General features: G+C 44.7%; 2 protein-coding genes across 5 annotated transcripts in view; one reads left to right on the top strand and one right to left on the bottom strand.

The window, feature by feature from the left end:
- The window catches only part of ANKRD17 (ankyrin repeat domain 17), a 94,271-nt gene extending 69,956 nt beyond the window's left edge, over positions 1-24,315 (bottom strand). For 2 of the 3 annotated variants that reach the window (XM_075150412.1, XM_075150411.1), the window contains exon 1: positions 23,781-24,315. In XM_075150412.1, coding sequence (XP_075006513.1) covers positions 23,781-24,137 — 357 coding nt within the window. In that variant the 5' untranslated portion in view covers positions 24,138-24,315. Of the gene's footprint in view, positions 1-3,049; positions 3,133-23,780 lie in introns of those variants that run through there. The other variant, XM_075150413.1, reaches the window with a different exon arrangement.
- Positions 24,316-24,518: 203 nt separating this feature from the next.
- Positions 24,519-25,773, top strand: part of ALB (albumin) — a 42,451-nt gene continuing 41,196 nt past the window's right edge. The window contains exon 1 of one of the 2 annotated variants that reach the window (XM_075150419.1): positions 24,519-24,811. The gene's annotated coding sequence lies outside the window, so the exon portion shown is untranslated. Of the gene's footprint in view, positions 25,094-25,773 lie in introns of both variants that reach the window. The other variant, XM_075150420.1, reaches the window with a different exon arrangement.

The following is a 25,773-nucleotide window of genomic DNA, read 5'->3' on the forward strand; positions in this document are numbered from 1 at the left end:
CTTGAAAAGTCTCAGATCAACATAGGGAATATAAATTTACCCCTCTACTGTCATAAGCTTCCTAAGTGCTTTTCTGTGCTGTCAGTCTGAGTTCAGCACACGACAACACATACCACATCTTCATCTGTCAGGACAAAACATACCTTCTTTTCTCCCAACTGAGAAAATGTTTCTGTTGACTAACTCTCACGTCAAAAACTCAACTACGGGTTTACGCCTCTCTTTGAATACCACAGAAAGGTCTCCTGTAGCATAATTATTCCTTCACCAGCACGTACGAGCCAAAAACTGAAAAGTTATACTAACAAAAAAAGCCTTGTCAGTTAGGTCACATATCAACAAAGAAGAATGGCCGAGATACACCTAACAGAAGAACCAAATGAGGAGAAGGTAACTGCAGATTAACCCCACCGTACTTAAGTTTTATTCAACTGTATTCCCACACAGCACTTTCAATACCAGATTCAAGTAACAGAGCCAAGACAATGTTCATCTTCAGCTGACAGTAGCAAAGCCAGCTCAAGTTCTGCGTTAAGTACACCTTCTTTGTAGGTGGCGTAAGCACACGGCAGCCAGGACGCCGCATGAAATCCTCCAGGCTAACGACCATTTTTGCCTGCAGTTGCATTTAACTTCCTGTAGAGTTATTTTAGTTTTATCCTCTGATAGGAAAGAGTTATTGGGAGAAATTATTTCTAAGAGAGTCCTGCAGCTTCAGTAATGAAACAAGCAGAAAGTATGCTTTCACTTCATTTCGTTTCTTCCTCTCCCCGAGGAAGTAGCCTTCACACTAGGGCAAGCTAGAACATGTGAACTATGAATTACTTGATTACTATCTACCTTTTTAACTCAGAAGGGATTTTTGCCCCAGAAGCACCCACTCGCTTCTTGCAGTAAGGACCTCTAACACAACTTGAGCCTCGGTCTCTATGCTAACTCAACATAACTAGCATGCTATAGAAAATGCCTTTTTTTTCCTGTTTCAAATTATAACCTTACAGGTGAAAACATTCTTGAAGATTTTATGAAAAGGCAAGGTCTGATCCCTCCAAATTTAACTAAATACTAAGCAGTACCAAGTCTGTCCAATAAAACAGACACCAGGCGTAGATTCTGCTGCCTAAGCAAGAGCAGTTCTCAATCTTCACGCTGCTGTCTTTGAACGAACATCAGAAACTGCTCCACAGGAGAAACAAAGCCCTAAAACAGGAAAATAAAACACACACCATAAACACACTGTTGAAAGTTACAACAGAAACAAGTTTCACGGGAACCAAGTTTTACTTCTGGACCCTTACTGGGAACGCAAGACAAATACATTGCTTCTACTGATGCACTAAGAAATTATAAACAGCCTCCACTGCTACCGGAGTATTTTAGAGATTCAGGAACAACCGAATCAGTCATATTTTACACACATCTGAAGTCAGACAAGCTATACTTGCTTTCTGAAGATGTTTTACCTGGATACAGTCGGTCTCGTGACCTGGAAGACCATGTGTGACGAAATTACCCGAAGAAAAGTCACCGCATCCTACTCTGAGAACCAAGATTTAGTTGCTTAGTTCACACCCACAAACCCGAAATACCGCTATACTGACAAAATTAATTTGCTAACTGCCTTTCCAAACAAGACCATTAATAAATACCAAGTATTTTATTAATTTGACACACTATGGAGAGTTGCACATAACAACTGTAGTTAAAATAAAGAGAAAAAACACGGAAAAGCTTTCAGTATTCAATAAGACAAGTGAAGTACTGAAATACTTGCCTGATGGCAGAAAGCCCAGTTCACTTTTGGTCTTCCTACCTCACCACAAAAACCCAGCCACACAGACAGATACGAGTAAAAATGTCTTGTTCCTACATCTGTACCGGTTTCTTAAGCACAAACTGAGCAGTTGTGTTAACATTCTGGATGTAATTATGTTAAACAGTGCCAAGGTTCACAAGGAAGTTAACACCAACAAGTGTTTCTATTGATTTAAATTTTCTGAGCAACGTAGAGAGCAATGTAAGTATGGCCATTAAGGGAAAAAACCTACAGGACAAGCATCACTGAAAGCACTGTTTTGTTTAAATTTTGACAGCAGCTAATAAGGTAGCCGCTTCTTGCAACAATAAAGAATACATGCAAATATTCTGAAAAGTCATCTGGCAGTGAAATCATGTTTTTGCTTGCAAAACCAGAAAAACCACAGGAACAACACAGCAAAGATATTTCCTTGAACTATTACAGCTAATATAATCTGGAATAGAGATCTGTGTCACTTTGAACAGAAGTTTTACTTTACAATTCCTAAGCAGGCCTCTTTTCGTTTGGCTGAAATAGCATTTTCAAGTTTCACTCACAAGAAGGGAAAATGTCATTTATTTCATAATGCAGGACCTAATTCTGCAGAGGAAGTAGAAGCAGAGCATACTTAGGACGACTGGAAACACCGTAATAGAAATTATACAGGCCTAAGACGTACTCAGTGCAAGGAACAGGAACACTGGCAAAAAAAAAAAAGAAGAGTTATGACAACCAGTTGTCCTGCAGAGGGGCTGAAAGCCATAGCAATCCTACTGCAATGTCAGCTCCCAGCGCACACAGGGACTCCAGAAGACGCTCACTGATCACACGGCGCAGGAGGCCTCCCTCTCCCCCCCCGCAGCACTCCAGTAATTGTTCCCCCCCAAACACTTGGCGCGTGGAGCGCCGGTGTCCAGCCCCCTCAGGCACCCAGCTACCAGCAGCCCGCGGACACCCCGCCGGGAGAAGGCCCGGGCGGCGCGGGGGGGGGGCGGCTGCCGTGGCGGCACCGCGCTCCAACCTAGGCCCCGAGTGGGCGTCTGCATCCAAAACCAACTCCCGGCCGGGCGCGGGGCCGCAGGGGCCCGCCTGCCCTGCGGCGGGAGGGAGGGCGGGCAGCCGGGCTCCCCGCCGCCCCGTCAGGCCCAGGCTCGCCCCCGCGGCCGGGCGCTTGCCCGGGGCTCGGCCGCCGCCGCCTCCCCCCGTCGACCCCGCGCACCCCTTTGTTCTGCGGCCCTCTCCCGCCCCTACCTCCAGGATGTCCTCCAACACGTACGCCTCCATCGCGGCGGCCGCCGCCTCCGCCCTGCCTCACCGCCCGGCCATGCCCCCTCCCTCCCTGCCGCCCCCCGCCGTCGCCGGGACGGACGGACGGGCTGCCGGCCGCCCGGCAGCAGCACGCTCGCTCCCCCCCGCTGTCAGCACGGGAACAGGAAATGGACTGTTCCACCCCGCGCAGGGCGGGCACCTACCACCCGAGCGCGGGGGGGGGCGGCGCCCCCCGCCCCAGGGACGGCCCCGCCGGCAGCCCCCCGCCCCCGCCCGGCTGCTCCCTCGGGGTTCCTCTGCTCCGGGCTCTCAAGCAGCACCTGAGCCTTTAAAATAAAAAAAAAAAGAAGAAGAAAGAAAACGAAAAACGCCAACGAAACCAGCTCCTTTTTATGTTTTTCATAATGCATTCCACCGCCCTTCCCCAGCCATTAATTCAGCCGCTGGTGCTTCCCCTCACCCGCAGGGCCAGCACAACCCGCCCGCCCGCCACACGCAAACGCTACCAGGAGCGTCCAAGGGTGGCCGAGGCCCCACCGGCTCACCCGGCGGCCCCCAAAACCGGGGGCTCACCCAGCTGCCTCCGCGAGGTCTCCCCCCAGCAGCGGCTCCGGGAGGCCTCCTCCCGGTACGTGGGCCGGCTGCCGGCCTCCCCGTGCCGGGAGGGTCCGACCAACTCTTCGGGTGCACATCGGTGAGGCTGGGGACGCTTTAAGCTCCATACTCCTTCTGACCCAATCAAGTTCACAAATCCACTTCAGGTGGTTTTCCTCGAGTCTATTCATTGCCATCCTATCCTAACCACTCTTGATAACAACGCACGCTCCTCAAAAATTCTCAAAAAACCCCAACCCCTAGATTAAGCAGATCTATAGCACGGCCCAACATTCTTTTCCGTGCTATGATCCGGCTTCCCATTACAGCCAAACCTCCTAAAACCAGCTAACCTGCCTTAAGTGCTGCACTGTCAGCTACCGCATTTCCAACCACCCCATCCTTTTCTCCTCCACTGCTCGAGGGCAATGCAGGACTGCAGGAGTTCCAGAAACAGCCGGCGACTCCAACAACAAAGGCACTGACCACGCGAAGCAAGGTCTCCGCACGGTAGTTTTGAGAACCGTCATCATCTCCACGCTTCTCTGCTTCACCCAAAACATCAAGCGATAAGTTGGACCAAGAAAAATTTAATTTTACACGTTCCTTCAAACACTAGGTGACAGCGATATCCATTCTGCACGGAGCAGGTCAAAATCATTGAGCAATCATATCCACAGCTCTAAAAATATTTAGTTTCCCAGTTCAAAAAATACAGCGTGATAAATCTTGTCAACCCCACAAACATCTCCTCTCTCATGAGCTCATTTTAGCACAGCACAAAAAGGTCTAATGGCCAAACGAATTAAATTCACATTTTGACTTGAAGAAATGCTAGTAGTAATCGCTTCTTTTAATCAACATCACCTTTTTCCCAAAAAATGTTCTAATTGTAACAAATACTCTCATAACAGCAAGAAGACTCTTACCTGGTTTTACACAGCTGACCAGGCCGACTACTAACATCACAAAGAAATTTTCTAGTTAATCAGTCTAAGTTTTAGGCACAGCTATGTTCTTACACTAAAACCTCTATTCTTTAACCCGAAAAAATGGGAAATATATATCCTACTCCTCTATCACAAAGTCCCTCACTCTACACGAACTCTACACCTGCTCAGACAGTCCATGCTGTTCTTCCGCTTCAGGGAACACCCCAGATTTTATACCGTTTTACTGGAACTCATTCAAGGAGCACCTCCTGTACGGGCTGTTCATCTTGGACACTGTGTAACTTGTCCCGATCCTGCTGTCGGAACTTAGTACGTCCTACATAATTCCTGTCACGGGAGAATTTTTATGCTATTCACCAAATACCTTACTGAACTTTGCCTGTTCAGCTGGTCAGGCTTCCTTTCAGAGGTACTATACTGGAAGATTTAATTGATAAATCCGGCAATTACTATTTTGTCTGCTATTCAGCCAGTTTTGTTTTTGTTGGGGTTTTGTTTGTTTGTTTGTTTTTTAAGTTCTAAACAATATAAAAAGAAAAATCTAATGACTTCTCCTTATAGGAGGTTAACTCTGAGGACAAGACAACATTTGCCAACATTTACCACAGACTTCAACCCACTACGGTTTGTCTTAACAGTACCTGCTGCAGGATCACTTCTAGAAACGCCTTCCTGATTTCCTATCAAACTTTGTTGGGCACGTGTACCTACGGAAGCAAAAGCTCAGCAATCTGAAGTTAGATAGTCAAGAAGATTCATAGAAGTCTTAGCTGCCTTGAGGGAAATGAATCATACAGACATCTACATATCACAGCCTACTTTCCGTAGGAAACTGTTATTCGTGCAAAGGATCACAGGACAAAATTCCGTGGTACCTCGCAACTAGTGCTTTTAGATCAGCATTTCTAATATCCTCAGCAGCCCCTTGCAACTGATCCTGTGTACATTCAACCTAGCAATTATACACAAATGTCACCCCAAGTACAAAGCTATCGCTGCCAACTTGAAGGATTCCTTTATATATTAAAAAAAAAACCTGCTACCACCTCCCACCCAACAGCCATGTCTCAAAAGACTAGTTACTCAGTCTTCTGAGCATCGGAAAGAATTAACAGATACCTTGTATCACACCAAAAAAAAAAAAGCATAAAACACGCAACTTTGCACTGAGATTAAGACAATATACATATGGCAACACTGAAAACATGTTCAAATGGAAAGACGGCATAACACTGGAACAAAAGAAGTTGTCTGTTCCACACAAAGCAAACGGAATAGCATCACCTTCTCCATTTTTACGAAACAAGTGCAAGATTTTCAGGAGAAGGAGAAACAAGCTCACCTCAAGAGCTGAACCATTTCCCACTTGGGAAGAGAACAGAGTTCTGTATGCAACAACATACCTTCATTTACAAAACCATAACCGAAACAATAATTCAGAACTTCTCAAGTTGTGTTACACCATCAGACACATCACGAGGAGCCAGGTTCTACGCGTGAGCAACGGGGACAGCAAACAACCTAACCAGCTAAATATTCCACTGAAAGCAAGTCACATTCAGTATTTGTTTGTTTTTACACCCAAAACCCCGAGACGCCCATCCCCTTTGTGCCCCTGTTGTCCCCTCACCTCCGCCCCTCTCCCGTCCCGCCTTGATCTGCAGCCCTCTCGTGCAGGCTTAGAAAGCAGCATTTGTTTGCCCGATGACACCCACGACTTCACTTAGTACTTAAAAAAAGAAATTATAGTCTGGAATATCAAATTCCAAAAACCCTATTCCCAACTCTTAACTTTACACCACTATGAGATCTTCAGCAAAACGTAAAGGCTTTAACGCAGGCTTCCGTTCTGTTCCTGCAAGAAAAAGAGGTATCTAGAGGGGGGAAAAAACAACCAAACAGAAAAACCCCTATTTAAATGTCCGTGCCTAATTTCTTTCATATTCCTACTGTGTGATTATGCATTTTAAACACAGGTCAGGAAATGTACCTTGAAGTTTGGCAAAGGTCAACACAAATCCATTTCTTCCTTGCTTTCAAGTCCACCTCTGTGCATCACTTGAACTAGCTGTTTTTTAAAAAAAAAACGTTATCTTTTTGAAGTATCTCAGTTTCTATTTGAAAGCTTATTATCTTTATTTTGCCTTACCCGGAAAGGCATGATCTAGTCAGTACTCTCATCTGTTACTATCCACTCCTAAAAAGCACCCTTCCGAAGAAGTGGTACCTTAAAACAAAACAAGCGTCCAAGTCATGCACACCCATCATGTTTTCTTATTACGGTCCCTTATATTCTGTAAGCCTAAAACACAGAAAAGCCCTCATGTTCCCCACACAGAAGGTGGGAGAGTAAACACTCGAAGGGCAGCTTGAGGAGACAAACTTAGCACAGCACTGCTTAAAACCAGGAGAAAATAGAGCATTATTTCAAGCTACGCTGAAGCGTGTTAGACCAAAGGGAATCCTGAGACAGTATTCTGTGAAAGCCAAAGCCAGGGATGAGTACAAATTAAGGTTGGTTTACTCTATGCTACGTTCCCCATACAACACTAGTAACTAAAACTAAGCGAAAAGCATATGACCGACGGGAGAATGAAGGCATCCGCAAGAACACAGTTGTTCATGCAGGAGGAAGCACATAGCGGAGCTATAAATGCTCAAGAGCTAGATAGCGGACAGTTTTTAAAAAGATTCTTAGTTCAGTCTTCCAGTACCACACAGGCCACCACGAATTCTGAACTGGCATCGCTCGGATTACGTCACCCTCAAACACAAGCATTTTAACAATTGATCCGAGACAGATTCTGGCACCCAGAAATGTAAGCATTTGAACAATTGATCAGACAATTCCCACTCTTATATCACAAAAGCACATTGTTATCTATTTACAGCTGATCAAGCAGTACTGGTCACCAACCGTCCCAAAGCGTATGAACACACTTTTTTGTGCGTTTTCAGAGTCACAGAGCTCAGTGTCAAGGTTGGGTTGTTTAAATCGTGTCCCACGCGGATGCTAACACCTTATTCAGCAGAACCATGAGGTGCATTCATGACTAAAAAACCAAATCATTTTGAAATGGAAAAAAAAAAAAGAGTTGAAAACAGCCCTTCAATGCAGTACAAAGTATCTCTCAGTTATCCCCTTCAGCATGGCTTTCCCAAGTATTTCTCTTCCCAGCAGTAGGTACGCAGTCCTAACAAGATGACCTCAAATAGAAGCAAAAAGTTCGCGAGACAGTTAAGACCAAAAAGCAGAGTGGGTTTCCAGACAAAATTTTGTGACATTCTGATTTTCCGCTAAGTGTAGAGTACCAAGAGGCAAAAATCCCACCATTGTCACACGAAATACCTTGCAAACTGAGGCATGTATCACAAACGAAATGTATTTGAACATGTTGAATATGACAGGATACACTTGCAAAGAGAAGATTATTGCTTCGTATGGCTTCGAAACACCCATCAAATCAGAAAACTCCATTAATCCACAAAGGGGAGAATTCCATCCTTAAAACTTTCAAATGACCAAGTTCCGCCTTCTAACACGAAACAAAAAACCCTCAGGTAAGATACATCAGCACTTGCTTATATGCTAGAGAAACATTCAATGTGCAAGTAATATTCAGATGGCTTTTCCAAAGGCTGCTTCAAACTTGTGTTTGAAAGACTACATGGGTGAGAAGCACATCCAAGATGGCAGCAGTAAAGCAGTGAATATGGTGGTGTAGTACGTAGGAACTCAACCCATCAGAGATTCTGCCCCGAGCTTTATCATTGGTACTGGGAGAGCACTCCTACTGCTGCTTAAGGGGAGAGCAAAAAACATGTCTAAGACAAGAAATCACCTACAGAATCATCAACCAAAACCAATCAAATGTCTTCACGAGTCATCACGCTGAAAGAATGACTTTTTCTAGTCTTGACTTTCTTTATTCTGTCTTAAAGACTGCAGAAGTGGATGACCAAAACAGCACTTAAAATTCAAGAACCTCATCAAAATCTAGGAAGCCAGTGTGCCTCTAAAACACATGCAGTGACTGAAACTATTCTGTAATACGAGTATGCAGTCAGCAAAATTATCTTAAAGATAGCACAGGGACGAGGGGAAAAAAAAAAAGCAAGAAACCTAACTTCATTGGGAGACACACTAACGGGTAAACCACTCAAAATGACACACTACAATTACCCACCACCTAATGTACATCTCCTCCTCCTTCTGCTAATACTAGCTTTCAGCTTTGTGCTGGGTCCGTTTCTTCGTTTTTTTGGAGGGTGATGATACTCCTACCCACGTTCATTTTGCTGGACTGAGCCAAGTTCTTCCTATCTGCTCTTAGAGTAAAAATAGAGTTTTTCAAAATCCTCTACAATTAAGTCAGAACTGAATGTTTCCCTAACAGACACCCTAAGGGTACACACTCCTCCAGATAAGCTCACTGCCTTGTAAAATTGCAGTAGTATTTATCAACCTTCATTAGGAATTACATCCCCAGCTGTGCGTATACCTTCCATCACTCCATCTTATCAGTAGCTAGTTCAGATAGCCACTAAGACACTATACATGTTCTTCTCTGTTACTTCTCATATCATGTCTTTTTTTTTTTTTAAACACAAAAATCTTGTTATACCGCAAAAGCGTGACCTCTACATTGCAGTAGTTTGCATCAGTTATCACTTGGTGCACTTTGTGAAGTCCCCTAGTTCTATGTTAATACCAAAAAAAGAGCTTTAAACCTACTGTTTCAACTTTTCTCTCCAGGCAGATTAATCAAACTCCTTACTCTTGATCCTCAGTGGTTGGTGGTTACATAAAATCGAGTCCGTCCAAAACCAAACCTCAGGAACCATCTGAAGTCATGACCCTCATCTGCTCATTCTATTTTCACCTAGTACATTGTTTTCTTTTTCTTCACTTCTTACAGCAATCACAGCTCCGCAGTTGTCAGCCTGACTAAGTTTCCAACATCCTTCAGGTAGGTGCTTTAGTGAATTTCAAATCCCAGATAGCTACTTTCTTTCATTTTTATTATTGAGGGTGGGGGCACGTGGGGATGATGGGCTTGAACCTGATAAAATCTACCACTTTTAACACATACGTCTTTTCTAATTTCTTTTTAGTCCTTTATCCTTATAATTCAGTGTCTCTTTCTGAGCATTTCAGACTGGTCTGCCAAAAACTGCAGATGATCCTCGCTGCCCATCCTTACTATCACACCACCCTTGTTCCAGGTCCGTTAACTCCCACAGATCAGGAAACTTCCATAACGAATCCACATATTCTTCTGTAACAAGTGTGTAACAACTTTTTTGACTGTCCAAGATAATTTCCCACTCAAAAACTAAGCTTACTCCAAAGACAGATCTTCCATTTCTGTCCAGCGTATTCTTCGCTTGGCCTAGGGCAGCAAGGCATTCAAGACCCTTGTGCCACATTCAATATTTTCTGTTCATTTAGTTTTACTCGTTTTGGGAAGCATATAAAGCTGGAGAGGAGGAAACTATATTCCTTAAGGGGCCTTAACCTGGTATTCTTGAGACCTAGGTTTTCCACAGCTCCAAGGAAACTACTATCTTTGACAGGTGCCTGTACCTAACTATCTTTGAAAGCACCAAGATAAATACATCCTGAGCTTTTTATGTCAATTTAAAAGACTGCATAAAACTAAAAAGGCTTAAAGACTGACTGTTGACAACAGAGTCAGATGTTTATGACCCGTCTGATGGAATACAGTTGCCAAACTCACTTCACACAACCCTCCTCAGATCTGTTCTCCCTTAACAGAAGCACAACACTAGCAAAGTATACTTGGCAGCTTGCATGAACCATCAGGTTCTGGCAGGATCAGGGACGATGACGACTCCATATCCAGAGAATCCTTTTCAAACAGATATTATCTCCTCCCAGTAATAGTTGGGGGATTTCAGCATTCACGCTGCACTACCATTTCATAGAAGATTTCTCATTCAAGCATCAATAAAAAAAGGCAATCACTTCCACAACTGAAAAAAGTTAGCAACATAATGCCAGGAAGCTAAGGAAACGATAAGGATTCACCACAGCACAGAAAAGCTCAAAGCAAAAGCATTCAGGTCATAGCACTTTTTCTAGGAACTCTAAGACAAGGGATTTCAAAAGCTAGCTCAGTCTAAAGTGAGATTGCAACACTCCAGTCCCGAGTCCTAAGTTAATCATCTTAAATTCTATTAGCAGCCTCTTATTCTTACACCATCCATCTCTAAACAGAAGGTAGATGCACAATATAAAGGTATTTCCGAATTAAGTCTTCATCTATGCCTCCATGAAACTCACATCTAAATAGAGTATTCCAGCGTAGCAAGTCAGGAGCATTCTGGCACAGAGTGAGAAAACCCCTTCTAATCAGCTAAAGCCTTCTTCCCCAGTAAGTGCTTACATCAGCCATATCATTTTGGATTTCAATTCTCTAAGCCAAATCTAAGCATGGAAAAGGGAGGAAAGAAAACATATTTACTCATCCATAGCACTGCCCTGCAGATGAACTTAACTGGACCATCATTAAAAAGCAACTGAGTCAAGACACATTCCTGAGGTTCTGCGTTCTCATTTCTCCAGTGCATTTTCTCTCTTATTAGAGGAGCCCCTACGATTTTGCTATGGAGGAACTGCCCAAGGCAAATTCTAGACTGACACAAAGGTGCAAAAGCGAGACAAAATTACATAGCATTACATAAGCATTTTAAAAGTGTTTTTCATCGGAAGGGTAAGCTTACCGGCACAAATATTTGTCTAAGGGGAGCCTTCTGTAAGAGAACTTCCTTTAAGTTCTCTGCTTTAAGTAGTCCATGTTTTCACCAGATAACACTAAGTTCCAAGCCTTCCGTCCAAGAACTTGCAATGCACTAAAGAAACCTAGTCTTAAGCTAAACACAAGATGGGGAACATGTTCAGAACAGACAACCATTTGGGACAGGGAGGCTCCCTCTTCAAACAAATTAAAAAATATTCCTTTCTTATTCCACATGTGAAATATCGGTGACAGGAAAGCTATGTATAATGTAAGCAGTATTTGAATAGCCTTTCAACAGAGTAATAATTTCTCACATGTAGGAGTCACGTACAGTCCAACAGCATTCATACTAACGCCTCTCGAATTCTAGGATAGGTACTAATCCAAGCTATCTTCACATGAGCATGTGAAAATTTGAGTACAAAGGTCAAAACCATCCTCATTCACCATGTGCTCTATCTGTGCACTCTATTTGATATGCAAGTAGGAGAACATGTCTACTGCGGGAGAAGTTGCTCTTATATTTTCACCCGGTTAATATTGGTATGCAAGCTCCCAAATATAGACTCTCTCTCTTATACCTGCTGTAACAAAATGTATTTTTGCCAATTTTGGCTATGCACTCGCAGAACAGAATGAACAAATAACAATGCAAGACTCCGTAACCACAAATAGGACTGAAAGCAACATGCAGGAGGCTAGCTCCTTATTTCTAGTTCTTAATCATTAACCTTACATGAATATACATTGGAACTTGTCTAATGTTTTAAATCTAAGCACTATTTGCAGGTAACAGCAACTATTTGCAGGAAGCCACTAGAAGTTCTTGACTAGTTTAAGTGCAAACACATTCCCCGCAAGGAGTTAGAAAACCTTCAACCAGGAAAAGCCACTTTCTAGAACAAAGTCTCCTCCTCCTTGTTAAGTGGCCTAGTCCATCATTTTCTCCTATGCATAATAATCCAATTAAGTGAACATCAATATAAAGTATTTCCATGCCAAATTCTAATCCGGGATCTGCTGGATCCAGGTGTCCCTGTCTCCCGTTTCCCAGCTGTGAACCAGACAGTCGTTTCAACAGCCCGACATTCAAGTAGGCTGTTCGTAATGAATTTGGACTTGGTTAATATCAGATTGTGAGACCTGTCCTAACTGTTACGGAAACAAGCAGGACCCGTAACAATGCACTTGATGTTTCTTTCTTTTACAGAGCTCTCAATAATCAGATTTACTTAACTGGCATCTTCAAGTTCACCAACTAAACAGGCTAGAAAACCTACCCCATTCATTCACAGCAATACCAAGCCTGGAATTTAACAGCAAGCAAGCTGTAAGAAAAGGCTAAAGAAGGAAAAATACATAAATTGAATAAAAACCATGAGAGACTTTTGTGTTCTCTATGTTTTTTTAATGTGGTTGTTCACTTCTTGTTTCATCTGAAGTGACTTGGAAGATCAAGACAGACTGGGGAGCACTCAGCAAAACTCACAGCATTTGCGATCCGTGCAAGTGAACCAGCTGCCAGATGGAAATACTTCTAGCTGAACACTGCTTGTTCACTGGAGTTCAACAGCTCCTGTTCCCTATCTCTTCTTTTTTGGGACTTCAGAAATAAATTCACTTGTTCAGATCATCTCGTATTACCAGGAAAAAAACACAACAATTAACTTGCAAACATTTGCCCTTCTCAATTGAAGATGCACTCACAGTAAGCTCCTAATTTTAGCCCAAGAGTAACCCTGAAGGCTTTCAAGAGTCCAAAACAAAAAAATACTCAGTAGACTTCAACAGCATAGCTAGACAACTCACCACCCCGACAGCTGAGGTCCCCTTTCAACCCAACATATGCGCGCCCCCCTCCCATAGCAGAACCCCTCCCCCTTCACTGGCATTTAAATTAAATCATACTCACAAAGCCTAAAGGAATTATTTTACTGTGACAAAATTTAATACATGCATTGTAAGTTCACAAAAAGTTAAAAAAAATGAATTTAAATATGTCCCAGACTGTGTGCACAATACTTTTGTTACAAAATCAATTGCTCAAGTTATTTGTATTAACAAGTATTCCAATGGTTTGGAAAGACTGCATACTCCGCAATACCCATCTCTGGATTACAATGAAAGCCACCAGTAAAGACAACTGCCCTTCTTGAAAACATTTGAGTTTTTTTTTTAAATGTAAAAATAGGTTTTTTTAATTCAAGTTTATCAAGAATACTACTACTAACCTTATTTCAAGTCTAATTCACTCAAGGGAGTGCTTACTAGGTGGCACTACTTCACACACTTCTTCAAAACCAGTAACATCGACAAAATTACTGAAGGCAAGGAGATTTGCAACACAACCGAGGTTTTGGCCATACAGTGACATAACTAAGCGATGCTGGGACAGAACGGCACACACCACTTCCAAAGCGCAGGAGGAATTCGCATCTAGATCGGTTTCGTAACAAACCCTGCACTTGGCAGAGCTGTTTGGTCAATGCTCAGCTAAAGAGGGTATACGAAATCCCACACAGGTGAATAAGGCAACGTCCTGAGCTGATATAACACATCAATTCCAGATTCAAAAGAAAAAACAGCCGAACAAAAACTTCGGCGCAGCTCTCTCACCTTTCCCCCTTTGTACCCACTTTACCACCTTTGAGACAGACCACAGGCCAGTGACCTGCCACAGAGATAGCTGGAGAAACATAAGCAGTGTAAACGCACAGCTGGGAAGAGCTCAGAGGAAGCGAATCCCCCCTCTCGGCAGAGGTAAGCTATTAGATCAACTCAACACATTATGCCATCCTATATCCTAAATACTTTTGCAGAACCTAACGTCGGTGCACATATTAGCATGTTTCTAAAAACCCACCTCAACTCAAAGACGCCAGCACATTTTCTCAACTCAAAGATACCAGAGCATGTAGAGTGGTTTTATGCAGAAGTTGTGTAGAAGCATCAACATTTCCCCCACACACAGGGTTCAGAGAAGCCCTTTTTCAAAGTTGAACACAAAGTTTGCCACTATATTTATCACTGAGGAGATCCTTTATGAAGCTGACGCTTCACAAAAATACCAGCATGCTGTTATGCCAACTTTCACTTCTGTTAGTGACTGAGATGGACGGAAGGCATATGTTGATCTATCTAGCAGACTGTTACATTGAAAGTACTCTTTTTCTTTAAGCTAGCTTGGTTATTTGTATTACGATTACCATACTGATCACAATTGGGCTTTGTGCCTATTTTATGCTAGTCAGTGTACAAAGTGACTCCTTTGCTGCACTGCACTAAATGACGCAAAAGCCGTGATGGTGATACCCAAAGGCGCAGCAACGTTTTAAGGAAATACTGCTTCGTTCCTCTCTTTCTCCCTATCCTTAATACGCTGCTTTCAAGAACCTTAACAAATACCAGAGACAAAAAAAGTCAGTGCTGATTTTATCTCAAGAAGCTTTCAAGTGTTAAAGCTGCATGCCAAAAAAAAAAAAAAAAAAAAAAAAAAAAAATCATCACGCGCGATTTATCTTTCCAGGACTGTGCCAGCCACTTTCAAATGGAAGATCCCAAGGAAGCGTCAGGAGGACTACTTTGCCCTTGAACACAAAAATTCTCACAGATCTGTACCATTCTTAACAATTCGAGTCCTCAAAGACAAAGCAAGTGTTTCTTTGACAGGCATTTAAATGAACAGTTCCACCAAAAAAGGCCGTCCTCGTCCCTCCTCCCTGCCCAAGTTCCTGGCTCTTCGCTGTGTCAGCACAAGCTCTTGTGCGACTGCCTGACAAACTGGATCAAGGAACTGATCAACTGTAAACATGCTTTTTCTGTTGCGGAGGTTTTTTCAACGAGATCATTTCCCAAGTGGCTGGGAGGAGCAATGAACGCCTTTTTTTTTTTTTTTTTGGCAGCAGCGTGCTCCCTGCAACCTTCCTACAAGCCCAATTCCCCCGACTTCAGTGGGATTAGTACCCACGCTGACACCGAAGCTGAAAAACACTGAGCACTTGAGGAAAAAAAACTAAGTCACATCATGACTTGAAACTTTCAACTTCATTAAAGCATTGTTCACCATTCTGTGGAGGAGAACATTTCACACCTGCAGAACAGCATAAAAAGGAAAACTCCGCTGGCAAGGCATTTCGGGACACGACTGAACAAAAGGAGAGAAATACCTGAAGTTTTGAAATGGGAAAGCTCAGGGACAGGCAAACATGTGAGTCACCAGATACCTGCCAGACACAGATGTACTAGGGACCTCCAGCTTCTCGTTAAACAAAGTGTTCGGTTCTATTCTTGTGTGTGGGAAAAACTGGGAGGATAAAAACCGTCTTTCTCCTCTTATCTCTGAATCACTCCCTGCCTTAGAGAGAGGTTTCAGATGTTCCCCTTCTGCTGAGGCTGTAATCCACAAGACAGTTCCTGCAAGGAAGGACAGATGCACAGGCTTAGAAACAATCATTCCCGTTTTATTTGGGCAAGGGGAAACAAACCTGAGCTCAAATCCGAAGTAGCCTCCTTATCAGTAGAAAGAAGTCCTATTACTGTATGAAAGACGCCTTACATTTTAACCTAAATAAAAAGAATCCAGACACTTAACTTTTTGACTATTCCAAGTTGAACTTGAGGAGAACGGAGGCCAAAACCCCAAACCGATCTTCTAAATAGTGACGTTGCGTCATATTTCTTAGTACTCCAAACTTCCTTCTAGCTCTGCTTTCTAGCATCTGAACAGCTGCGTATTTGGACACATTATCTATTCTTGATGATTAACACCACAAAGACCCAAGATATCAGGGTGGGGCAGGGAAAAAAATAAAATCAAGGTTTATTTCAGCTCATTTCCTAGAATACACCATTATACTCCTAAGACTTGAGGATTCAGCTAAAATACAGCAGAGGAAAAACACCTGCACATCAAACACCAGTAATTTAAATTTGTCAAAAACTGCTTTGCGTAATGCAAACAAAATCATCATAATTACAACATTCAGCCTAAAAGAAAATACTGTAAGCACAAACAAAGATATATTAAAGACATACTTGGTTTCGTGGCTGATTTTTAGCCTGGCATACAACTTATTACCTAATGTGAAAGCAAGGTGACACAACAGTTAAGTAATACCTCCACATGGCTTTAGCGCTTAGGATAGCATATGGGGGGGGGAAATGTGGCTGAAAAACATCTGGAATACTGAGATAACCTCTCTCAGTACCGATTAACACAAAGCACTAACTGCTGAGTGAAAACAGAGGGGAAATGCTGCCCGTCATTCGTCAAGCACGTATTCTTTCCAAGTATTCCTGTTGACACTGCACAATGACTGCGTAGAGGTCACCAGAATTCACACACTAACACCAAGACGTGTTTACGCTCACTGCTAAGGCTAACCACGTGTTAACGAAGACTTTTTTTCCCCTAAGTATACGTTAGTTCAATGAGTTAAAGCCAAACCACTTGCTAGCAATAAGTCCTTCCCCACCCACACAAATAGTATTCTTTCTCGAAACATCAAAAGTTATTGACGTGACAAAAAAGTCCCAGACTGGTACAGGAGCTCTACAGATACAGCAGGCCTTCAAGATGTTATTTCAGCTTGGTCACCTAAAATGCCATACCGTCAAGAAACCAGAAGCACATCACCACTTCAGAAAAAAAACATAACGTCTACCAAGGCAGCCACAGATTCCGCCTCAAATAGCCTAAAAAACTAGTATCACAGTATTAACTCAAAGTTAAAAGGGCTTGTTTCTTAAACCTCAGAAACAAAGCCTTCTTACTTATCTTGGATCTGCAGCATTGATTTTTCAATTCCTAAATCCAATTTCCAAATCAGCTATATTCTAAATAAGCACAAATAGTTTTGTTTTTAAAACACAGATAGAGGAAAAAACCAAACGTACACAATCCCATTAGCCTTCAAAGTTGACAGATGAGGAAATCTTCTCAGCTAAATCTCTTCCAGAGAAATCATTCTCTTTAAAGAACTAAATTACTAGCTTAAAATATGGGGCGTTTGGCTCCAGCCTGCACACAGGAGCTATGTTTATAAGGACATTTCCTGGAGAATTATCTGAGGAAGTAAACAAATTCACGTGGCGCCACTAATACCTACCTCCACCTTCTGCAGTGGTCATTTTATGCAGTGGGCTTCTTTTTAAGTCCAGATATTCACTAGTAACTTCGATAACGTCGAGTAGACAAAAAAAAAAGCTTTAAGTTTTTTTTTTTTTTAAATGTGCACTAGGTCTAACCAGACACCATTTAGCAGCTCTGCATACCTAGACTCTTTGCCATGCACATAAAGACGCTACTTAATCTTTGCTTACCCCCTCAGCCAGTTAACAGTACACTCAATCTCCTAACTAGCATATGAATTCTAGTAACGTAACTCCCTTCGATAAGGGGGCATAAGCTAGTCTTCATCTATAGGGTGCTGCCAGTAACGATTGAAAGGTGGTTAGCAGCGAATGGCAAAGCCAGCCAAGTCATTATTCCAGTTTTCCAAACTGATTTTGCTGGAACCTAGTCTAGGGAACGATAAGAAAGGGTTGGCAAACCTTTTTGGCTAATGCCTCCTGGGGTCAGCTACAGCAGATTTCACTATGGTGAAACTTGGTTGCGGGATTCGCCTACCAACAGCCCTATCAGCCCTGTTGTTCCAGGGATTTTTGAGAAACATCCTTTACGCACTTCCAGGCCATCTCTAATTCTACTCATCTTCAGAGACAATTAATGGATGCTAACTCCTGACAGTCATATTACATCATACTTACCATATCTCTCACAAGATAAAACAAGAATCTCACCCGTAGCACCCACCCAGTTAAAATACTTTCTCTAAGACTGGACTTCGTGTTGGGAGTACGTAACATACAGGTGAGAACTGGCGTTTCTCAAGAGTCATGATACAAGGTTCTTCCTAGAGATGCAAAATAAGCCTGCCACGGACCCCGCTGCGGCTCACCTGGTTCTTCAGTCACATCAGTTCGAGTGATGTAAGGTAACTATTGCTATAGCAAGCTACACATAGTAGTAACTATACTGATGAGCAAAATGCCAAATCACCTCAGGTCTTACACAAGCTTGGTTTTTTTCCTAAGGGATTTCACTGTTATTTCTTCTTTTGAAGGGCAGAAACAAAACGGTAGAGGCAAAAAACTGCCAAAGTAGACAGAAAGAAAAGAACTACAGCATGAACAACGCGGCAGAATACGAGACTGAACTGTACATCAGGTTGGCACACGCTGGCAAGGACAGAGCCCAATTAGTTGCCTATGTTCAGTCCCGTATTTGAAGACACAAGGAGACGGAAGTGATGGTAGTACAGAGAACATATCATACAGCACTCAAGCGAGACATACTGGCTCTCTAGCAGCCCTGAAGAATCCAAGGGCCTTATTCCAGGATCCTAATTAAGACGGTTGGGATTAAAAAAAAAAAATTATAAAATAAATTCTGTGTTTCAAATCAACAGCTTACTTCAACACTTAAGCTGTTAAAGCCTTTTACAATTTAAGCACTACAACCGTGTGCCTGTGACGCTCTTGAAATCACACCAGTAAACCCAAATTTTCAGATTAACCCCTTATATCTGAAACTAAAGAAGAGGAGCTTCCGCATAAAGAAATTTTTAGAGGACTGGTGGTGTTTTGCTGTTTTATTTACTTCATCTTACTAGTTCAGTTCAATTACTAATTCAATTTCAGCTGAAAAAACAAAAATGAACTTCTATTTACAGCAGCTATGAGGCCCAAGTAAAAACAGGAACGCTTAAGAAACAGCCAAAACATCTCAAAAACATCCTTGGCGTAGGGCAGCGCTTTCAGGTATAGCTAACACTATTGAGGATTATGTTTAGGAAAGGCAATTTGCACATCATATGAGAATCCACTAACAAACATTTTTTTCAGTCAGAAAAAAATGAAAGAACGAACATAAAGCAACACACAAATCCAAGACTGATCTACATCTAATCATCACGAGACTTTTTGCTCAAGGAGAAAACTGAACTTACAAACTCTTAAAATGGATATGATACTAGGAAAAGCAATCATGAACTTCACTGTCAGCAGCAAACATCCTGTAAGTTCAAAGACTTGAAATAAGCTTGTAAACAGGTTTTTTTTTATTTTATTTTTATTTTTTTATATTCAACCTTTCTGTTGAATAAGAGAAGCCCTAATCCACTCTGGACATCAGATGTTTAAGTTGCAACTTGCTACTAGGACTTGCTGATTTTTTGCACTATTTCACTATTTATTGAAGACAAATATTTAACAAAATCAGTGCATACAAGAACACTTTCAAGAAACCTGCACATTTTTTTTACCTGAGCCTGTTCAGAGAAACTGCTAAACCCTGTCTTCACAAAAAAAAAAAGAGCAAATAATAAAGTTCCCAAACAATAATAATGTTCCCAAGCGTCACATTATATGTCAGCTTTCATTAGCCTAACCTGCCCCCCCCCCTTTTTTTTTTTTTGACTCACGTCCTGAAAATCATTCTTTTAAGCATCTCCTAAGATGGCCTTTGACTTGACCTAAGGCACAAATTTGACGGGCAGTTTTCTTTGTATTTGCTTCACATATTTACATATCAATAATAAGCCATGCTAAATGGGGGGTGGAGGATACACTGTACAAAGCCCCACTGAAAAGTAAAAGCAGCTTCCCATTAGGGATGCAATGAACAGACCGGCCCAAGAATATCGTCTTCTACAATGACACTCCTCACACGATTCTCACCGAGAACAGAGATGCACCTGCATCTCACCCTTAAACATCTAGGGCCAACTGATTACATTTTCCATATGAAGAATTGGAAATTGCACCTATCCAATTTTCGCCTGAATGCATAGTCTCTGTGAGTTATCACCTGATCTAAGTGGCACTGCAGTCCTACTTAACAATAGAGCTCCTTAAACAGCTTAAGAGACTACCTCAATGAAAACTGAACAATTCTGCTTGTTGTACGTGATCATTCATAAACTGACGCCAGAATTCTGCCAGGAAGCATGCAAGCTGACCTCCCTCGGTATGTAACTTCTACTGTCATTTTTCTCCTGCCTAAAGAGTCCTCTTCCTTCGTACTGAAAAGAGTTGCCGTTTTTTTATTAACTGGTGGTTAGGGAGAAGGCAAATTGCCATTGACAGACACTACTGGACCTAGAATACTACCTAGAATCTTGGTTTTTTTGGCAAGCAGCAATTTGCTGCAATTTCAAAAAGCAACCTCGGAGGTTGCCATGAACACTGTAATAGGAGCTCATTAAGTTGCTGGTATGAAATTTCCATTTAACTTCTCCCAAAGCTCTATCCAGTGCCTCTCTTCCACACTGAGATCTAATGGAGTTTAGAAACAGACTGAGATGAAAACATCTGATTACAACTTTTTATTCCATTCCATCAGCTCAGCAACAACTGAGCCAAACAATGTCTTTCCACTCATGGGGTTTTTGTGACTTAGTATCTGCCACGTTTCCGATGATAACTCCTTTGACTTGTGGCTACTCTACTCCTGATTTTTAGAGGCTGTCTCGTTAGTAGTCAAATCTAGAAGTACTTCGCTTCAGAGATTAGAGAAGTCTTAATGTATTAAGCACGGGAAGGGCAAAAAATAGCCTAAGACAAACTGTCTTAAGTTTACAGAGATAATGAACCGAATGGTTGGGAGGAAACACCATCTCATGCAGCGTTTCCATAATAGTTTCCATTTACAGGAAAAACATAAACTTAGATTTCTTTGTGCTTTTCATTTTATGTGCCTTCCAGTTCGCCAGTGGTCAGAAGACCACAATCCAACTGCTGAAAGCCACACCAGCTATGCCCATCTCAAGTAAGTCTGAACTAAAAAAAAATTTAAACCCCAAACAAATAAAAATCCCACAGTAGAAAAAAGAAGGAAAAAAAAGAAAACTTTTTTTTTTTAAAAAAAAGCTTCTAAAAGCCAAAATTAAACATCAGGTTGCTTTCAGGCAAGGAAAACTCCCTTTCGCTGAGAACACTCAAAACACATTGCCTCCCCAGGAGCTGCTGGGAAGTACTTTGAAGTTAGATCCTCTGCTCCATTAACCAGGCCATTCGCATGTTCACGTTCCTAAAAACTGTGATTTCAGCTCTGCATATTCTACACGCAGTACCATTTCATCCTGAAATCAGTGGGAAAAAGACTAGAACAGTTTTTTGCAAGCAACGTGAACGATCAAGAAAGAGACTGTAAATGAAGCCGATACAGGAAAAAACGTACGCTATCCTGAACTTAATAAACTCAGTATTGCTAACTTGTTTATCACTTATTTACTTACCCCTGCTTAATATTTAATCCCAGACTACCCAGACTGGGAAAGCCTTTACTTACTACGCATAAGATGAAAACGTCAGGGAAGCTTCCAGATGTCAAAACTGCCTTGCCAGCTATCAGTGTCTACAGCACATGTCATTCTGTCAAAAAAAAGTGAAGTATTCTTCCGCTGCCTTATGACAGTTTAACGATCATTTGCTTTTTTCTCTCTCTGCAGGTCTCAAAGCATACTAAATAGGTACCTATCGCTACGTAAGGCACAGCATGCAAGCAAAGGCTCACCTCACCTAAGACAACATATATTCCTCCGTCGTCTCTGCCATTCTCCTCATGCCATACGCACTGTACCATTTGAAAGCTGTCAGTATAAGGAGCCATTAGGAAGAATGGCTACGGACTACAAAATAAATCTGCCGACGATTTTGCCAGTAAGTCTCACTTTACACAAATTCTGTTAAAGGTTGCCATCACATACAACTCGTCTCAACGCTTAACTATCAACCGATGCATCCGCCAAGTCATTAGGGGGGCCTTCATCCCTTGGCCACGCGCCACCACCAAACTCGATGGACTCTGTTCAAGAGAGTAACGGAGTTCTTCAAGTATCTTAGGACTGCAAGGCGGCACGGTTCAGCACGTAACCATGGCTGCTTATCTTACAAGTTCTACACCTCAAAAACTTATACCTACATGATGACATTTATTCTCCTAAAAACAAACACTACAGAAACAAAACGCCAGGCATAATTACTTGTTAATTGAGACACGCTCATTGTGTGCAATTTCTCTCACATAAGTTGGATAAAAGGCTTCTTGTATCAACTTCTGCAGAAGTAAAATGCAGAGTGCTTGTTAACCGTGGAAAAACCTATCACCATCTCAGCCTTGCCCTTCCTTAAACGTATCAGGCTCTTCCTTCCCTTTCTTCCTGCTCGTTTTAATTTCTAACACAGAAGTAGATATACCACTTAAAAGCCACACCGCTTAGAAATAAAGTTCAAAGAAAAGCGGACTTTTTTGAGGACGCTATTCAAATAAACTGGAAGCAAACACTCAGCTTCGAAGGCTACAGAATTAAAACTACTCAGCAAAGCAACTCTGTGTGACTATATATGCAAATAAGGGGCTTCAAGTCTTGCTTAGCCTTTTCCAGCGATACCTACCTGAAAAACCTAACATTAAACGAGAGCAAATTAATCATGCTTCCTCATGCTTGGTTCAGCATTACATTGAAACAGCGGCTGCTGTCAGGCTCAGAGAACGCGTCGGATGAGAGCAAAACGCCCAGGGCTCTATGGCAGCCTTCGCTTCAGCTGCATATTCACCTGCTTTTCTTCAAGATGATCTATTCCCACGACTGCGAGAGCAATCAGCTTTCTAGCAACGCGCCCAGAGCTCAGGCCTGTCTCCAAAGCCTCAGCCCGGGTTTTCCAGCAGCATTCCCACCGTTACGCTCTCCAGCTCCGATCCGAGCTGCTCTACGGCACATGTAGACACAAAACACGGTGTCGAGAGGCACCTGCAACATTTCTTGGGCCTTTCCCTTCGGCAGCGCCCGACAAAAACCACACGTGCCCAACAGCTCAAATGAAGGCACTCGCCGACTGAGGCTCCCAGGGAGCCACCGACCCCCGGGGCAACCCCGGCCCCCCTCCAAACCTGCCCTAACAGACCCCCCACCCCCACCCCGGGACACCCCGGCACCCCCCCACGCACGGGGGAAGGCGGGCGGGCACCGCCGGCCGCTCCCGCCGGCTTCCCCCAGGCGGGAGGTGCGCGGGGGCCTCCCGCCAGGCCCGGCTCGGCCGCGGGGCCCCGCCGTGCCCCGGCCCCCGCCGGTCCCGCCCCGCCACGAGGCCGCCGGCGGGCGGCGCGGTGCTGCCCCCTTCCTGCCGCTGCGGCAGGGCCCCGCGGGAGGCGGGAGCGGGCAAGAATTATGAAACCGGATCAGTAGGGCAACCCCCGGGGCCGCCCCGCCACCGGGGCCTGCCCTCCCCGGGCATCGCCCCCCCCTCCACCCCTCCGCCCCGGAGCAGCCCCGTCCCCGCAGCCCGCCCCCCCCCGCGAACCCGTTTCCCCATCCCCGGGACCGCCCGTCCCCGCGGTACCTCGGAGACCTCCTCTTCTTCCTCCTCCTCGTCGTCTTCCTCCTCCTCCTCCTCCTCCTCGCTGCCGTTGTTGCTGCTCTCGCTGCCGCCGCCGCCGCTCTCGCTGCTGCTGGCCGGCCGGCCCGCCCGCCCGCTCCGCTTCGCCTTCGTCGGAGCCTTCTTCTTCAGCAGCAGGTCGCACACCCGCACCAGCCCCCGCGGAGCCGCCGCCGCTCCGGGCGGGCACGACGGCGGCGAGGTGCCGGCGCCGCCGCTCAGCCCCTCCGGGGGACCGGGCCCCGCCGTGGCGCTCCCGGCGTCGCCGCCGTCACCGCCTCCCTCCGCCGTCGCTGCCGCCGCGCCGGCCGCCTTCTCCATGGCCGCCGATCCGCCTCGCTCAGCGCCGGCGCCCGGCGAGGAAGAAGGAGGAGGCACCCGGGGCCGCCGCCGCTGTCTCGGTCACCTCTAGCGCCGGCGCCGCGCCACCTCTCGCGATACTTGTCGTCGCCGCCGCCTTCACCAGAGGCGGGCGCCGCTCCCGCCGCAACAGCCGCCGCCGCCCCGCGCCCGCCCCCCCGCTCCGCCGCCGCCGCCGCCGCCCGGCTCGCGCGGCCTCGGCCCGGCCCCGCGCCGCGCTCCCCCGCCCCTCCCCGCGCCCGCTCCGTCGCGGCACCCTCCCGGCGGCGACCCCTTCTGTGCGTGCCTCAGTCACCGCCCCGGCGCCGGAAGCGCCGGCGACGTCATCACCCGCCGCGGCGGCGCCGGGCGGCCGCTTCCCTCCTCTCCTCGCTGCCGTCTTCGCCCCGCCCCGCCCCCGCCGAGGTGAGGCGGCCCCGGCCCTCGGCGGCACGGCGGCCGCCTCCGCATCCCCTTCCCGCCGGGCTGCTGCTGAGGGGGAGGAGCGAGGGGAAAGGCGGGGGGGTCTGCGCCCCGCCGAAGAGAGAAGGCGGTTTGGTGGGGCGGCTCCCGCCAGAGCGAAGCGGCGGGCGGCCCGCTCGGGTGGCTGTTGCCTGACGTTGAGTTACCTCGTCAAGCTAAATGCCGGGAGAGCGGTAAGACTGGGCCTTGTCAAGCACCGCTTTCCGTGGAGCAGTTCGGCCGTGCCGGCCCCGGTGTGTGCGTGGGGGTGGGCGCGATACGCGGTAAACCTCCGCAGGACGTAGCGAGGAGGCGGCTGAGGCCTTAGCTCGACACCGTCGTGAAACCACAATATACACATTTCCCGTGACAAGTGATGTCCTTTCACACCGTGCGTGCTCACTGGACACTCTGCATCCAAAGGCAACCTCCTAAGCCCTGTTTTAAAAGGAGGCCGGTGGAGTATCACTCAAAAAGTAGGAAACGTCAAGATCTTGTGTCACTTCGACCGTAAGCTTTAATTACATCCTTTAACTCTGTCACTATATCCTGTTTACTCCCTCAGGCCCCCGCTCCGGACTTTCATCCCTAAGACGTACTTGGGACATTAATACTCAGCTGGTTTTTTGTCCAGAAAAACACTGTCGCCTCCGTTGGTGTCACCTCCACGTCCTGCAGAAACAAAAGTCTTGTGGCAGTTAAATATAGGCAGTCGATGCATGCTCATTAAAAGAATGGGCTTTTTTTTTTTTTTCTTTTTTTTTAGACCTGATGGAAATCGAGAAGGAAAACGTTTTTAACCACAGAAACACGTGATTGTAAAGATTGGTAACGGCTCTAATGCACTGTTACGCTACGGATGTTTTGGAATTGGTCTTTCAAGCCGATAGCGTCTATTCCACTTATATTTTAAAGAAATGCAAAGAGCTTGTCGTTACTTGATTACTTTACTCTTAAGTGTTGTCTTTTGTCTTATTTAAACCATGTTGGAAAGCACCGGTCATGTCCGCAGCACCTCTGAAATGAAACACTGCTTTTAAAAAAAATTTGCAAAGAACTAACACTCATCGTGAAAGCAGGTCTGCACAGTTTCCCCCAAGTCTTCACGTTCCTTACATTCCACCAAAACCTACCTCTTGTTACATGCTTCTATATG

Source organism: Calonectris borealis, chromosome 4 (assembly GCF_964195595.1).
Source record: "Calonectris borealis chromosome 4, bCalBor7.hap1.2, whole genome shotgun sequence".
Lineage (NCBI taxonomy): Eukaryota > Metazoa > Chordata > Aves > Procellariiformes > Procellariidae > Calonectris > Calonectris borealis.